General features: G+C 41.6%; 1 protein-coding gene across 1 annotated transcript in view; it reads right to left on the reverse strand.

The window, feature by feature from the left end:
• LOC104408140 (kazal-type serine protease inhibitor domain-containing protein 1-like) overlaps positions 1 to 7345 on the reverse strand; it is a 9828-nt gene extending 2483 nt beyond the window's left edge. The window contains exons 1-2 of the mRNA XM_010017636.1: positions 6549 to 7345; positions 493 to 653 (exon numbers count right to left, since the gene is read on the reverse strand). Coding sequence (XP_010015938.1) covers positions 493 to 653; positions 6549 to 7005 — 618 coding nt within the window. The 5' untranslated portion in view covers positions 7006 to 7345. The remainder of the gene's footprint in view (positions 1 to 492; positions 654 to 6548) is intronic.
• Between the last annotated feature and the right edge of the window lie 10801 nt (positions 7346 to 18146).

Genomic DNA, 18146 nt, shown 5'->3' on the forward strand with positions numbered 1-18146 from the left:
TATCCTCCATAAAATGAGCACGTTTTTTTGCCTTCCTTTTGAATGCTTCAGGGACTGAAACCAAGTGGCAGGTCCCAGAAACAGCATCTTGCAAAGGAGAAGTTTAGGTATGTGCCGGAATTGTGCTTCTGCATTAGAAGTAGAAAAATTATTGCCACCCGTTCCAGAATGCACCCACCTTCTTTTAGGTAGTAGATTAAATGGTTCCATATGCATGTTCTTTCAGTTTTTCCAGAGTCATACCTACATGAGGAGAATCTTCCGTCTTTTCTCTCCCTGAAGTAGGTGGGACCCTGGCTGTTGTTTCTTCTGCTTACACTGCTAAAGCAATGATCCTTGCATTGACTGAAATCATAATTATCTACATAGTCACAGGGCATCTATTGGAAATATATTCATTACAGCAATACTGTATTCTGTAGGGGGAATTCACTGTTTAATCTCCCTGCTCCTTCATCTAAAACCATATGACATGGACAACTCAAGTTTTACCTGTACTGAGAGGTGGGTATCATCTCCTGGCAGGAACATTTTATTCCCCTTTTTTTTCCATTCAATATGTGGCATAGGATAGGCTGACACCTCACAGCCAAAAATGACATCATTGCCTGTGTAATTCTGGGCGTCCTGAGGTGGCATAGAAATAACAGGAGCTGCAAGGAACCGACAGCACAGTGCTTTAGGAGGCAGTGAGCAAAGAACAACACAAACACAAAAACATACAAACATTAATTCCTACTTTACATTATAAAACCAGTTTACCTTTTGCCATCTCACACTTTATGAAGAGCTGCAAGATTCCAAGCAGCTTTTAAAGCTCAGGACACCTTGTGTCCCCTTACTGGGTGAACAGGGTTTTCAAAAACTCTAATTTGAAAGGTCCTGTCTGTCCTTGCTCTTGCACATGATCATGCAACTTAAGCTGAAATCAAAAGTTTCATTCGTGTCCTGTGAACTGTTACAACGGACTAGACTGAAGGCCCCACAGTCAAGCAGCCAGTACTCAGCAAGACCTTCAGAGGAAAGCACAAGAAATTCTGTAGCAGTCAATCACGCAGTAACTTCATTGTACATGATAGTTCTTCTGAATGTCTGTAACATTTTGGCTAGCTTAAAAGCTAAAATACTGAGATTGCTGGCTTGTCAGACTGTGTTTCCTGACTACATCATTGCCTTGAACTTGCTAAGATCTTGTCCCCCTTTGTTACCCACGGGACTCATTGCAGCAAGTTACAGAATAACAGTATTAATATATTCCACATTTATCCAAAATTGATATCAATTTCATCTGATGTTCTTGTTACGAGACAAGGAATAAAAGGGATTGAAATCCATTTATTTTTGTAAGGTAAAGCTGACGTTAACCACGAGAGGGAGCCAGTCCAGGGATTTGAAGACATTGAAAAAATAAACTCTCATCTGATGTATTCGTACATCATTTACACATCCCTCTATAAGCATGTATGAATATACTAAATGTTAACAGGAGATGATGATACTTAGGAGAAGAGAGCAAAATAACAATTACTGTTATCACAGCTCTCCTATTTTGGAGATCTCTGCTTTTTTTTCCTGACCTATTCGTCGTCAGCAAGAAATGTTTTTCCTTCTAAAGTCTGTTTTCTTTCTATCTCCATACCAGTGTTTAAAAATTAATATGTTTTCTGGGCCATTAGATTTGTTATTTATTATTTAATTATGTAATTATTGCTTTGATTTTTGTACAGATCCCAGATGCTTGGAAATAGAAGCTTACGGTAAATGTTTTTTTACTTGCAATATTTGAATCATTATGTACAGTGTTTATGCTTCAGCATTTGAAATTGTAACAGCCTGTTCCAGGTATTGGAGCAAAGTTTCTAATGCATTTGTCAGTTTTTCAGAATTATCTGTGCAGAAAATATCAAATCCATCCTGAGTAAAATTAATTGCAGACAAATTATACAGCAAAGTATCAATTTCCACATTGATGAATGACTCATTAAACAGTCCTGCTACTTTTCCGAAGTAAGATTCTCAAACTAGGATACTTACATCCTTAAACGTTCATTCTTTCATGAGAACTGTATGTTGTTTCAAAAATCTTGTCTTCAAATCAGCATTAACTGAATATTTTGGTTGAGAAATTTTTTACCTATGAAGTTATCACATAGGGTCTGATATTAAAATATAATTTGAAATATTAAAACTCAATGCAGCCACATTTCTTTTAGTCATACGTGTGTTATAGTTAAGCTTAAAGTTAAGTGTAAAAAAGCAACCAAATGTCTATGTTGACTCACATGAGTTCTTTAAATTACTTCTGTAGAGAGACAGCAGGAAAACCTTTTTAAATAGGCAGATGCTGCTTGGCTGGTGGTTTTGTTCTCATGCTAACACAGATGTCTTGCGCATACACCAACAACACTGAACTATTGCCAAGAACTATCCTGCTTATGTGACTGTCCACAGACACAGCTCAGCTGTGCAAGGCTGAGGGCTCTGGCTTCAGCGTGCCATGTATATGTACCCTTAGCCTCAAAGGTGTCAGGGTCTGAATTACAGATATACATTATAGCTGTTCCCCTAGGAGAAATTTGTCTGGCACTGTCTCCATTCACCAAGATGAATTCCGCACTGGAAATACTCCTTCTTCCATGAACTGTAAGGAGAATACCATGACAGCTTGGAATGCCAAGGTATGCTCAGTGCCACCCAGGTGGGCACTTCTATAGAGGTAGTTAAGGCTTTGCTGGACTGGGGCTGACCAGGACTAGCAACATGTGAGATCAAACTCGTAGCAAGTAGGAAGAACCACAGTTTTGATCCAACCAAACTGCTTTTTCTGTATCTGAACACACAATAAATACCTGCATTACTGACTCAACCTTGAAGTGCATCCAGAAATAAAATAGTATACACTTCAAACCACCATTTTACTGTATTTTACAGAAGAAAATTGAAGTAGCGAGATCTCATTTTAACGTAAATTTCCAAAGTTTGGGTTTGAGTGGTTCAGATTTTGTGTTCAGCCAAATTTTCCCATGCATATCTGCGTGCACCTTTTTTGTATAACTGTGTCTTTAGAAACAGATCTTTACTGTTACGATAACCTGTCATTTTGATTCCTGGAGTATATGCGCAGTAGTTGCTCCTTTCCTTTGATAGTCCTCATTGTGAATTATCCTCATATGTTACAGAAGAAGTGGATCAGAAGCCAGGAAATGTCAAAATACTGCTTCTCCTTTCACCAACAACATTAACCCAGTATCACCCCAAACTAATCAATTAGATATTTCTTTTTCCCTTAACTCATTTTTTTCTAATCTATGTCTGATTTGATGAAAATGGCAGAAAATTTCATGGCTTGCTTATTTGGTTTTTAATCTCAAATTTATATTTAAAATAATCTATGTGACACAGCTAAATATAAAGAGAATCACTACTAAATTGTTCTGTTGCATCATTAAATCATCAGCAAGAGAGGTTTGAATGTGAATGGGGATGAATTAAGTGTGGACAATCTGCATATAATCAATGTAACCTTGGTAAATTATTAGATAAACTGATCAAAACTAGCTTTCAGGAAAAGAAAGGCTTTTCCACTGTTGCTTTAGGGAGCTGGGCCTTTTTCTTCTCATTTTTCTGGTGATGCACAGAAGATAAAAGGCTATACTCTTGTGATGAAAGGAGTTTATTGTTATTTATTTATTCATTGCTTGCTGTATACAATTAATCCATTTGGCATCAATTGGAAACAGCAGATGCTTTGAAGGAGAAATAACAAAACAAAGTACTTTGAGTTCAGCAAAGGTTGTATTTATAGCTTGGTACCAAACCCCACAGTGTTCAGTGTTTGTTTCTCATGCAAATTGGAGTCAGCAGAAAGCGAGTGCTGCGGCAAGACTGCTGCTTTTAGAGCCAGACTCCCTATTGCCTTTTGTCATAAGTTGCAGTCATGAAAAAACAGCCTAAATCATGGAGCACTTTCACATGCCTACTGAGCTGCTTCAGATAGCTGCCTTGCCAAAGAGGGGGCTTACTGGCAGACTCATAGAGGTGCCCAGTGGTAGCATCCGTGTGTCCTGCTGCTTGCTAAAAGGCCCAGGCTCCTTGCAGGATCTAAAAGAGAATCTACAACCCAGCATCATCAGCTGCTGCTCAGAGAGGTTGAGAAGAGAGGAACAAGAGGGGCACTTGTGCCCTTACTGGGCAAGGCCAGCACCCACCTCAGGCACTCTGCTCTAGCAGGGCACAGACACTGACCTTGGCAGGAACCAAGGAGGTGGACCCCTGTTTTTCTTAACTAAACTCTGCACAGCACTGACATGGCTATGAACTTTCCACCAGGCTTCTGTGCATTTCAGTAAGCTGAGCAATCTTGGGAAATTTCTCTGCATTCCCAGCGAGAGAGTACAGCCTTTCTGGGAAGCCAGGGAAGCAGTGGGAAAGCCTTGGGAGTGATTCCTGCATGCAAAGCAGGTGAGCTCATTCCTCCTCTATGTGCAGTGTTATTCACCTCAGGGGTGACTGCAAGGCCTGGTGAATGACAACATCAGCAATTAAAAGTGGTAGTACTTCCAAATTAAAGATTTTTATACATGGCCAGTTCTGTTTAATTAATTACAGCAGAACATTGCTTTAAGCCTGTATGCCTGAACAGCTAGTCTGCTGCAGGGTTACCATCACTTGCTACTAGAGTGGCCCTTCTAACTGAAATCTGCCTAAAGGGGTTATGCCACAAGAACTAGTCCTGTTCTAACCCCAAATAAGAACATCTGCTTGAGAGCTAATAGGCTTTCAGTCATATTGTGGTCTGGTATGTATTAAGTTTTCTGAATGTCCCTTTACTGACAAGCCTCATTTCCCAACTTAATACCCTAACGGCAAATTCCTTATTGTATTGATGCTTGATTCTTTATTGTATGGTTCTCTTGCAACTAGAGAAAGAGGAAAGAAAACTGGTATTAGCTGTTCATCACTTTTCCTTTTAAGCATTCAATAGCCAGTGTTCAATCAGTATCAAAGCACGGCATACAGTCTAAATTGGAGGCAACAGATTGCTAGTGAGGAGTGGGTAAAAAGTACCCGACTTGCTCTCATATGTAGACCTTTGCCAGAGATGCAATTTCATATTCCCAGAACTGTGACCCATTTGTGACCCAGAGACCTCTCCTACTTCCTTCATTTAAGAAAATATTCTATTAACTTGTTAAAAAAGAATAATTTCTCATTCAGAAAACAAAAGCCTATTCAACTTTTTCATTTTATATTCATGTGACTTAGGTGAAAGGTACCCAGGAGTAAAGACTTGTAATAATGTGAAGAATGAGAACAGTATATGAGCAAGAGGCAGGATTCCCCAGTACAACCCTGCTAAGAATCCTTCCACTAACAATCATTACGGACAACTGTCCATGCTCTGTAACTGTCTTTAGGGAAATAGTTTCAGTCTGCTTTTGTTCTTCTATTTGGATTTTTATTTCATGGGTTAGCTAGATTTTACAATGATTCCAAAACTGTATTATCTTGGACTTCTGGCAAAAAATAAGAAAAAAACACAGACGCACATATGCACCCTACCACCACCTCCCACCTCCAATTCTGGAAAGTCTGTACTGGTAAATATAGTACATTGTCTCAGTTGTACATCAAGTTGCAGTTCCTTAATAGTGATACAGCATTTTCTGCCAGTATATGAAGGGGGCCTATAAGCATGCAGGGGAGGGACTCTTCGTTAGGGACTGTAGTGGTAGGACAAGGGGTAACAGGTTCAAACTGAAACAGGGGAAGTTTAGATTAGATATAAGGAAGAAGTTCTATACAGTGAGGGTGGTGAGGCACTGGAGTGGGTTGCCCAAGGAAGTTGTGAATGCTCCATCCCTGGCAGTGTTCAAGGCCAGGTTGGATGGAGTCTTGGGTGACATAGTTTAGTACAAGGTGTCCCTGCCCACAGCAGAGAGGTTGGAACTAGATGATCTTAAAGTCCTTTCCAACCATAAGTATTCTATGATTCTATGATTCTTTGTAAGAACAACAGACCTATTAATTAAGCCTCATCTTCTATTGTCTCTACACTGCTTATCATATGTACACACAAGTGGGTGCACTCTGCATACACATATATATATATGTACACACATACATAAATTTATGTGTGTGTATGTGTATATAAATGAATAAGGTATGCCTTGCTGTCACCACTTCAATATCAGGTCAGTCCTCATACAGTTATTTGTCCAGTCCTCCTAGACTATCCTATCTGCTTCCCTCTTCCCAACTACACATTCTTGTAGAAAATACCTCATACTCATTCAGAGCAGAACTAGTCTGTAGATTGGTGCCTTATTAGTCACCATGTGGTTTAATCCACTAGTCGAATACAGTGTCTAGTAACATACAAAATTAAGTACCAGCTGCTGAACAAAAAAAAGTACTATTATAACAAAATAATGACAATAAGAAAAATACAGAATTAGTTTAATAAAGTTAGACTAGAGCATCTAGTACATATTTGAAAATAAGAGCAAGATCATTTTTCAGTTTAGAAGTGCCTCTGTACATATTACCTGATTCACATGGCCCTTTATGTTTCATGCTGATATTTCTTTTCGTAGCATAAGCCTTGTTGAATTGACAGATGTTCTCGTAGGTTTTCCCTTCGGGTCCACAGATGCTTTCTTGAGACTTGCACACACACTGGGGTTCAGGGACTTCCGTGAACCTCGCTTCATCAGCATCCAGCCTGCACTCGAGGTTGTCCCCACATTGCCCGTAAAAATGATTGCCCTGGTCCAGGTCGCAGATCTGACCTTCCACATTCCCACACTCAGGACAGCAGCCGCAACGGTCCAATACAGTCCCAGCTGGACAGTCTTTAGGCTCAGAGCAAAGTGCCAAATTGCATTTTCCACAACTGTCTGCTTCCCTTAACAGCCTCCACCAGCCTCGGTGGTACAAGGCAGGGAAACTCTGAGAAAGCTGCACCAGTAATACCAGCACTGCTGTAACCACTGTGTGCTTCATCTTGAGAATGTAACGATCAAGCAGAAAAGGTCCTTGGAGTAAAGCCAGGGGCAGAAAAAAAAGAAAAAGGGGAAAAAAAAAAGAGCAAGCTAGTGAGAGAAAAACATTACAATCTTTTTTTTTTTTTGTTTTAGAATATAAATTTTACTGCAACCACAGGCTCTAAGAAGAAATTAGTATCAGATTCCTAATCTGGAACTGATAACCGCATGCAAACCCACTGGCTTTTCTCTAATGCAGTTTGGAATGTGACTATTGCTTGCACAGAAACCATACTGCCCCTTCTGACAGCTGAGTCGAAGCTCTCTGAAAAGCTGTCTGCTCAGTGTCTCCTTGAGCCAAATTTGCAGAACATTGCTCTATTGAAACCATGTTATATTGCAGCTATTGTAGAAAGGGAAACAGGGTAAATAAGTGTAAAATGAAGAAATGAAGTGCTATGAGCTTTTCTCCTCTCCCCCATCAGCTGAAAAAGTTACAGGAAGATAGATGCATATAGTAGGACCAAAGTTAGCAGTACCCTTGAGGTGAGCCTGTGTTTTGGAGACAGGAACAAGGTTGAACACCAAATTTCATCCATTAATGATCATAGCTAGGAGGTTCTGAATTAAAAATTTACTTACAGGCTCTTTATAAGCAAGGGACAATCCAAGACAGCTGGCATTGACCTTAAACTCTTGCATTTAAGATGAGAGATGCTTAGACCCTTGAAAGAATCCATCTCTAATTTCTTTTCACTGTTTATGGGTGTCTAGTTTGCAACCCAGAGTAACATGGTCCACATTTGGCTCTAAGGACTAAGTGCAAAAGGTTTAGAACATAAAGATGAGCCAGCTTTTCAGAGCACTTTTCTGCCTTCATTTCTTAAGATGTGCTTATATTGTGAGTTATGGAGGAGGATGAAAGAGGTAACTCTGAGATCTCTTTTTTTCCCCACTTTTTCTGTGCATAAATTTCTGCTGGTTCAGGGAGACGAGTTTGCAGGGTCATTTCTCACCAGGTGTTGCACCTTTCTTTGTACATCTCAGGATTTAGGAAGCTCACACCATAAAACTCCCCTCCCTTTCACTGCTGATGAGAGTTCTAGTCTATAGTCCATAGGCTGCTGTTGCCAGTGTTCAGGTGCAGCTCAGCAGAGATGCATCTTTCTGTCTGTTGGAGGTAAAAGTGAAGCATAGTGGACTTGGAGACCCTGCAAATATGGGTCAATGCCATGAGTCAAAGATGATCACTCCCTACAAATGGAACATCTCTGTGTGGTAGCTTAAAATAACTCTTAAGTGCATCACATTTTCAAGATACACACATAAGACTAAGACACTGTTAACAAGATGAAATGAAAGAGAAATCATGCTCTTGCCTGCTTGTCCTGAAATCTTCCACAAGGGGCTTTTTCAACTCTTTATATTCATGGTGCTTAGATCCTTACAAAAGCCCAGTGAAGGATGCATTTTGTTGCACCAGCCTTACATCCTCTGGGCACATCCACAGAGGGAAATGTTTTGGGACGTATGTTTACTTTCCATCCCAAACGTATCCATGGTTTTTCCCAAGTTCAGCTTCATGCCTTTTACACCAATTGAGATTACCTCTTGCTTGGAGTGAAGTAGCAGGCTGCTTCAAAATCAGTTCTTTCTCCCAGTCTGCATATAATGCGATTTCCCCCCTGGCCTGCATTGGTGGACCACTTCGTAAGGCCAGCCTGAAGAGACCTACAGGGCACTGCTTATCTCTGTGTGATGGCTGGGCTAATTCATATTCTGTAGTGCATATTCTTGCTTTGAACACAGAATCAGACTGTAAAGAAGTAAATTATTTGTGGAATTGATGCTTTTAACATTGAGAGTTGTGGGGGAAAAAAGTAACCACAGAATTTAATGGGAAATCAATTTTTTTGTCCCACCTTCTTATTCTGTTCAATGTGTTATATTTTGTACTTCCTCACCAAATCCTAATTGGACATTTAGTTTTGCATTATAGGGTTTACTTATCACTGTCTATTTTATTATTTGTTCTTACAGTTGTAGGGGATGAGTATCTATAGGAAAAGGATTTGCTGAGGCTCATACAAAGTAAAAAACAACCATAATGGTGAAACCATGTGTACAAAGTGGAGCCAAAGCAAGGGAGAGAGGCTGTAGGACACCACTGCCCCTATAAGGCTGAGTTTTGCCTGTTGTCTTCTAGGAAACGTCATTTGAGGGTTGTAAACCAGAAGTATACAAGGAAGTACCTTCTGTGTCCTGAGGAAACCCATCACAAATATCCTAGAAAGCATTTCTGGCACTTACCTGACTAATGTAATCTGAGTTCTTGGTGGGTTCAGCCTCTAAATTATGTCTAAACAGCTGCCCCTTAGCAGGCAGTCTGCAGCTGGAGGAGATTTAGCCACTGATTTCTGAGCTCACCTGAAACAAAACGGAACAAATTGGGGTGGGGAGAGGTTAATGCCCTGTGGTATGACATGGAGATAGCTGTCTAAACTTAGCAAGCCATTCTGTGACAAGCTGAGAAGAGGATTACTGTACCTTTCCACACTGGATGGATGTATGGCAGGGTTAGAGCTAGGGGGATAAAGAGGGAGCAATGAAAGAGAGCGGGATCTGCTGCTGGGGTAAAACCAGCAGATCTAAAGGCATAGTCCCATCTGGTTCAGTAGTAAAATACACATTGTTTCAGTGTCTCTCTAACACCTGAAGGTTGTTTTGGTGGGTTTGGCAGAAATCACATATCTTGAATTATCTTAACCCTAAATATCTCCCAGAACCATACACAAGCAGCAATGGATTAGTATCACTGGTTGAACTGCAAGACAGGCACCAAAGCACTGTCTGATTTTCAAACACCATCCCCCAAATGCTGCCTGGAAAGCTGAGGAGCAGTGCAGATGAAGCCTCCACCACCCCTCAAGGAAGGGAGGAGGTAAGCAGCTGCAGTGCATGAGGGGAGCTTTCTACCACCACTTGTGAAATAACATTTTGGTGAATAATTTCTCTAACAGGCAGGTTGAACAGCATCAGTGTACCCTCATTCTCATCAGGCAGGGTAGTGTTGGCTATGCAGCAATTTTCCTGGCTTTTTCTGGATATTTCCATATGGCATGATCAGCACAAGCAGTTCTGTCACTATCCTGTAGAAGAACTGGTACCCAAGGTGGATGATGGGCAGTGATGGGGACATGGCAAAATGGTCCAGTACTTCTGTACTTCGGACCACATCTTTCACCAGGACATGGGCAGTGTCTTGCAGAATAATTCCTGTAAGTGAATTGTTAAGGAAATTGTATTCCTGTTCATTTCCTGCCTCCTTCTTGGGGGCCAGCATTATGCTAAGCTGCTGACTTGTATTGCATTGTTTTACTTTGCATGGTAATAAGTAAGGTATCTGGCTGATGCAAGTTGAAATCCTATTGCTAGGGATTCCAGAGGTACTGCTCTTTCGGACAAAATGTGGCTCAGCTCTTCATTCTGTTTTTATTTGTGTCAATATTTGCATGAAGTCTGCTCCTGCCAGACTTGCAGATCTGGTTCTTACACAGACACACACAGGAGCCCTGTGATGAATAGTGGCAGACCGCAGAAAACTTTGGAATGACCCTTCTACCTTCTCTGTCCTGCGATGGTTCCTCTCCTTGAACAGGTAAAGGTTGGAAACTACAGTGCTCTGTCTCTTAGGTTGCATTGAGTACCTATTCTTGAGGTCCTTTTAGAGAGAGCAAATCTTGGCTGACTCAGCATGTTTCCATCCAAGAAACTTTATACTTGTATTAGGTGCACAAAAGAAGCATTAAAGAAAATTAATGTTTGGTCTGTTATACCAGGCAGTAGTAGACTAGAGGTGGCTGTGCCTGCTGGGTATGTGCATTACCCGATACTGAGCCCATCTCCTAGGATAACATTGTCCACACAGTATCCAGAATTGAGCTTTATTTGAAGTGCTCAGCTCACCTGAAAACGGTATTTGGTTCTGAAGAAATAAGTGGCAAATGTTGGAGATTAATGACAGATGAAGCAAAAATGGTTGGATGCCACTCTCAGGTTCTTAACAGAACTGCTGACCGGCAGCAACGCAGGCATGGGCAGTCCTGGCATAGCCAAACACTGCCTTTGTTGGTGTCCATCCTGTTTGCTGACACATTGCTTTCATGACCCTCATCATTAGTGCCGCAAGCACATGAAGTATAAGTTAATTCTACTGTAACATGATTATTAAATCCATTAATCAAAGACAGGAGATCCGTAATTAACTTATTCTCCAGCATCAAGTAAATGATTCTGCTGTGAGCTTTAAGAAAGCAATTGTTCACTAATATGCAAAATACAGTGGGGCTGTTAGACTAGAAGGCTCTGTAATTGCATAATTAAATTATAAATTTTGCATATTTTAATAATATATTTTAATTATTTTCTTTGAAAAGTGAAAATGTAGGGTTTTGGTTTTTTTTATGGTTTACATGTAATTTACTAAAAATGGGGGGGAGAAGGGAAATTTAATGTCCGTCCCCTACAAGTTGACTGTTCTCATGTAAGGCTTTGGCGAGGCTTCTGATGACTCGGCCTGGACCTGTCTCCAACAGTGACTGACTACAGATCTCCCCTGTATCACAGTTCAGCATCACTGTTGTTGGTGACTGTAGGCATTCAAATTTTAACTTGCAAAGCTAGCACTGCTCTAGTACTAAATGCTTGAGTTTTGTCTAATATAGGCTTTCTGATACCTCTTTACACAAATAAGTCTGGAAATCACTTTTCACAGGCTAGTGTTTCCCTCCAAGGGCCCAGATATTTCAAGGGTTCTTTTCAAGCCTGCTTCACATCTCTGCTATCCTTTAAGTAGACCACGTTTCTGAAAGCCTTTGTCCAGAAACACTGGATAAAAGTAGTTTTGTCCAGAAACACTGGATAAATTAGTTTTATCCAGAAACACTCAAGCTTCCTGTTTCATAATAGGAAGATGATACTAGAAACATTTAGGTAGTCAAACATTTCTCTGAAGCCATTCTTTTGAGAGGTGAGACTTACAGTGAGGAGACTTGCACAGAAGGTGTCATGAGGGCATTTCCCCCGTGTGTCCTGACCACATTTCCAGCCTGGCAAACCTTAGCTGCTCATTTGAACCTTTCTGTATGCACTTTAATCATAAGTACAATATAGAAGCAATAGTCAGCATAATTCTCCTTCCTCTTGAGGAAGGGGGGGGGCACTAAGGTTTGTCCCTGTTCTGCCTTAGAGAGCACTAATGCAAAAGCATCCCCATTTTCTGCACAAACCACAGGTCTCATTTTCAGGTGTCATGTTCTAGTGCAGCAGCCTCTGCAGTTTAATAGAGCAGAAAGGGCTGGAACAGCCCCTGGGGGTGCCCAGACTGTTCCGAGGTTGTGGGTGACACCCACTTACCCATGCCACCAAGGGACAGATGGCATGACTGAGAGGCTAGCAATGTCCATGTGTACCCCTTGATATGCTCAAGCCTTCCTGGGTGCAACTTTCAGCAGTATGTTTGAAGGCTGGCCTGGTCCTTATTACAGACCTGCAACAAACATGCTCTAAGCATTTGGACAGGAGCTGGAAGATAAAAACCAACCAACCAACAAACCCCAAACTAACATGGTTCTAGCTCTGCCAATGTTTTGAGGTGCTTCCACCTAACAAAGACTGAAAAGTAATGTTAGCTCTAGCCAGTGGCTAGAGAGCCAGGTGTGTTTGTGTGTCTCTCTCCATCCATTTCCCAGCAGAAGGGTGGTGACAAGAGTAGGTTTAAGCCTGAAGATGACACTGGTGCTGCTACTAGTTGCATGTATCAGCAAAATTCTTAAATACAGCAAACTACAGTGTTGCCTGGAAAAGCCTAAGAGAGAGGGGAGATTTCAGAAACTTGCAGACAATGAATATAGAGTAATCTTTCTTGGCAACTTTAATGTTGACGGATAGGACAGTTTGCCTTGTCCAGTTTATATAAGAGTGGCTGATATAAAATGACTTCATAGCTGGATATTTATGAGAAGTTTCATTTCAAATAATATAGTTTTTGCCTCTGGCAGTGCTGTGGTTTAGCCCTGTTATTACTGGGAACTAAATCTTTAGGATATTCTAACTGTAACTGAAGGAGCTGTTTGATCTACCCAGCAAAGTTAATATTTTCCAAAGGAATGGAAACTTTATAATGGAAAGTCTCATTAGCAAAAGCTACCTGTCCCTAAAACCAGTCAGGAAATCAGGCAGAGAGAGGAAACTTGGGGGATTTTCCTTCAGCTTCACCTGCCTTCTCTCACGGTAATGCAGAAGAAAGTAGTGTTTTCCATTACAGGGAATGTACAGATAGACCGTAGTGGTCCTTCTCTAGAAAAGCAACTAGAAACCAATTTCTGATATAAAGTAAAATTCTCGGCTGCACATAGATCCTGTATAAAATACACTTATTTTCTGAGGGAAACAGATTCACGCCCAGTGCCAGACCCTCCCCCTGGGCCAGTACTGCTCTGAGATCTATGCAGGAAAAGGGCTCAGGAGGAGGTATTGGTACCCCCCCCGAAACTTCCGAGCCCGTTTTTTAAAGTGTGGGTCTTTCCTGTTGTGTGCCAGAGCAGTGGTATAAATGGGATGTTCACAAGTGATTCACTTACCATTTTTGGAGCATGCAGAGTTAAGGGCTGGAGGCCCACAGTGTACATGGTGTTGGTAGGGCACCTGGAGTCCCACAACAGTCTGCAAAGGCAGAGTGGGACCTCCTAGAGCTGCTGGTTGTGCTGACTCCTCCTGTTCCTCATGCAAAACCATAGATCAGGCTCCAGCCCCTTCGTCTCATATATTCTTCAAAGACACAATTAGCTCTGGCCATTGTTACAAAGGGAAATATATCTGCAGCAGAAACAGGTTCAGGCTGTGAGCTCTGGTAACAGAGCTTCCAACGAAGTCTTGCAAAAAAACTATTGTCTGGACAGTGGTGTTCAGATCAAAACGACACAGCAAAGCAGCTGCAAAAGAGAGCAAGAATCTTCCTCCCACCACTGTGCTTCGGTTGGAATTGTTCCAAAATTTAACACTTCTGACAAACATTTATGTTCATATGTGGCCCGAGAGCTTGGAAAGAGATGCACTGTGCTGTCCAGTGGAGGGGACATGCAGGTTGTGCGTGAGTAGGGGAGTCTTTGCTGGCTTTAGGCTGGGGTGATCTGGGCACCATGAGTTGCGCAGCAGTAGAAGGTGGAAGTTTTAAGAGGAGACAGGGCAAAGCTTCAGACTGAGCAAGGACAGAAAGCAAGGCTTAAGGCAAGCTTGGAGGGCAGCACTTACCACTGAAAGCACAGGTATTGCCTCTTGCTCTTAGATTTCCTGCTGTTCTCAGGAATTTGTCCAAACAGGACAACATCAAAGAATCCTGCACATTGACACTTCTGGGCTTTCAGGCTTATAATTCTGGTCAGGAAGAGCCATCTCCAGGTAAGATCATTCTTCTAAATACTTGGAGGCTAAAAAAGAAACAAACAAAACTATCAGTGGTGGATTACTATCACAAATGTTGAAGACCACATTGTGCCCCTAGGAAGATGATGCTTTTCTAGGGGTATTTCCTACTCCTACCTTTTGTTAATGTTTACGCTTTTGGGGTCAGGGCTCTGGGTTCCATTTCTCAATTTCTAGAGGCCCACTGCTAGTCCTGGCCCTTCACTCTCCTGCTGTTTCTGGGGTCACAGTTCATCTGTGATAGCTCTTAGTTTTACATGGCTGTTTCTAATCAAGGGCGTGGTAGCTAGAAACAGCAGTAAGTGGGGGAATATGAATGAAAACCATGCATGAGCATGAGTTAAGAAGTAAAGGCCTGAGTCCATTTAAATTAATAGCCCATTAACTTCAATGGGCTCAGGATTTCACCTTGTGCTTTTAACTTAGCCAGCTTTGTGCTTGAGCTGGCAAGGCAGATGTCTTTGTCCCTGTCCAGCGAGGCATGCTGCAGGTTGTTTTCCTGTCCAGGCTGACACTCTTGGAAGTCTTAACCTATTCCAGCTGCAGTGTGATTAGAGATACCAACCACAAACATCTTGCATGCACTGAACATCATAATGGTTTTCATCAATTGCTGACCTACTTGTCCAAAAGAGCAAAGCACAAGCTGTCTTAAAGGGCTGGTATGGTCTTGTGTTTGTCATTATGTTTCATGACAACTGACATGAATCTAAATCTGCCCTAAAGAGGTTTTCTATTAAGTGACTACCTCCCCTTATAGAAAATACTATGTAAATGGTATCCATTGATGCTGCAGGAGTGGATTACTCTTATTGTGTCAATAGACTGAAAAGGATACTGCTCTCCTGTACCACATACAGCACACTGCAAAAGCAAACCTACTTGTCAAGGTTGTGGACTGCAGGGAAAGGAAATGCCAGAACATCTCTGGGAAAATCTGCACTGATACTATAAAGCCAAAAATTACTCTCTCCTTTGGGAGAAACAAGGAAAGAAGGCACTGCAGGTGGGCATATTTCTCAAATTGGATAAAATGAAAACTCTGGACTGGTGGGAGGACTTGGTCTGACAGCACTGATTAGAGCCACCTGCATGGTCAGACCTTACCTGTGGAACTTTAATTCCATGTTCTCTGGGGTTTAAGGATTTGGTTTTGGGGGGTTTCAATCAATAAAATATAATAGAGTACCAAATTAATGAAAATCTACATGCTTTGTAATTTGGTGGAACTGAAAAACCATTGAAACTGAAACAGGCCATTTCTGTCCAAATTCCCTCTTCTGGCAGAGGTTTGGGTAAATGGTGGAACTCTGCAGCATGGCTGAAAGCAAAACCTCTACAACACACTGGAAAAAACAAAACCAGGTACAAGCATTTTCATCTCTTGAGAGCTCCTCAAGTTACTCATGTTGCCTGGACTGCTGCTCGTTACCTGTTCTGCTTTCCTGTGCTAACGCATATGTACAAACATTTGTCCACAAAGGCTTAAAGTGCAAACGTTCTTAAAAAGAGACAAAGATTCCAGAAGCTGCACCTTTAGGAAGTACACATAAGGCAAGGTTACAGCAGACCAGATCATCACTAAAGCAGAATTTGCTCAAAAAGCAAGTCAGTCTTTTCCTCTGTATATTCACATTTTGCCAGGACCACAAACCAACCGGTGCCATGGTGGAATAGTAAATGTTGGGGTAATTCTGTCCTGTGGCTCATCCAGATTCATGGTGCCAAATTCCTCAGAGCTATAGGGCAGATGTCAGTGGCAGGCAAAAGAGCTCCCACCTCAGGAACTATCAGCCTGGAAGCTCTTTCGGAGGTTAGGCTGCTACTCAGAACCCGTCCTGTTCCCCATAGAGCCTGTGCAAGGCTTAGCCCTTAAGCAACAGAGCTGTGTGCAGTGCTTGCCTGTGACTTTGTTCTCACTTGCAGCTTATGTGTTTACATACTGGTCCTTTGTGGGAAAGGCTTATTTTCAGTTAGTGTCTGCCAACATATTTGGACTTATCTTTGCACACCAGTGACATGGAAGCTGCTCTGCACTCTACACCTATGGGGATGTAGAAGTCTAATCTTGAATTCAGTGGTGTTTATAGCTTGTGTTAGACAACACCTGAGATGGAAAAGACTTGGGATTGTGCAAGTGCATCATTCTCTCTGCTCTGTGAGCCCATCTGGGCTCACAACGCTCATCTGTCACTGCCCACCCCCTGCTTCCCACATGGGATGACAGCATCACCAATAACAACCCCAGGCTGCTCCAGGACATCAGTGCAGCTGGCTTGCTTCACTCTAGGATATATTAGCAAATATTAATTTTGCCTCCCCTGCCATGCCTGATGCACCTGCAGTAGGATAGAGGCTAGGTGGCTTCCTTTGTCTCTTTCTATATCTGGTCTTTACTGAGCATCAATTTGACAACTGAAATGACCTCAGGACCAGTCTTTGTGCATCCCAACTGAGGCTGGAGTTAATATCTTGTGTTGCAGCAGGACTATATAGAGAGACAGTCATGTGTGAGGTATTGAAAAGTCCATCAGTGAGAGAAAATTGCATGTAGGAGCGAATCATAGAATAGTTAGGGTTGGAAAGGACCTGAAGATCATCTAGTTCCAACCCCCCTGCCATGGGCAGGGACACCACACACTAAACTATGTCACCCAAGACTCCATCCAACCTGACCTTGAGCACTGCCAGGGATGGAGCATTCACAACATCCTTGGGCAACCCATTCCAGTGCCTCGCTGCCCTCACAGTAAAGAACTTCTTCCTTATATCTAATCTAAACTTCCCCTGTTTAAGTTTAAACTCATTCTGAAGTCAGTATTTTCTAGCTTTTGAGAGTTTCTCAAGTAAGATGTTTCTCTTGAGCAAGCCAACAGCTCTTTAAGAATATTCTCATAAGGTATTTGAAAAAAACCTTACTTCTCCTACTATCTTTGTCCCTCCCCTCCTTCCTTCTTGAAGTTACCAAAGTCAGCAAGAAATGAGAATAGACAGAGCTGACACTTTTCAAGACAACATCCTGTTCACTAGGCTGGGTCAATAAAAGTCATTTTGCTGCACAGAGGTATAACTTAAAATAAGTCCCGAGCAACTTCAGAGTAGAAAGTTGTAAGGGAAGCAGCATCTAATGAAAGCAAACCTTGAAAGTGGCACTCCACTATAATACACAAAGAAATTCCTTTTGTTAACAATATTTGGCAGCTGGTGTAGAACACATTAGGACATTTTAGTTGGGTTTTAGAGAAAGAAATTGATACAGAAGGAAGGTAATGATTATTTTTTTTTTTCCCATAGAGGATCTCTCTGGGGGTTTGTGTTCATATCGCAAATGTTCACTTGATTACATTTTATGGGATGGACTTTAAATGCCAGTATATACAAGCCAACATTTCATTATTGGAGTTTGTGTTTATTCACTTGCCATTGCCAGTCTGCTCCCCTTTGACTTCTTGGGCTGCTCTTTGCAAAAGCTGTGATTTATGAATATGTGGTTTAGATCCTTTACAATAGAGTGTGGAGAAGTGGTTCGATAAAAAGTTATTAAAGTAAAAAAAATCCATAGTTTCATGTGCTTTGCCCACCTTCTATAGGAACCTCCAGTAAGAGACTCTTACCCTAAGCAAACAACTGCATTCATGATACTTTAATATAAGCTACCTGCTGAGAGGCCTCACTCAG

The sequence above is a fragment of the Nestor notabilis genome, unplaced genomic scaffold, assembly GCF_000696875.1.
Source record: "Nestor notabilis isolate BGI_N333 unplaced genomic scaffold, ASM69687v1 scaffold7407, whole genome shotgun sequence".
Lineage (NCBI taxonomy): Eukaryota > Metazoa > Chordata > Aves > Psittaciformes > Psittacidae > Nestor > Nestor notabilis.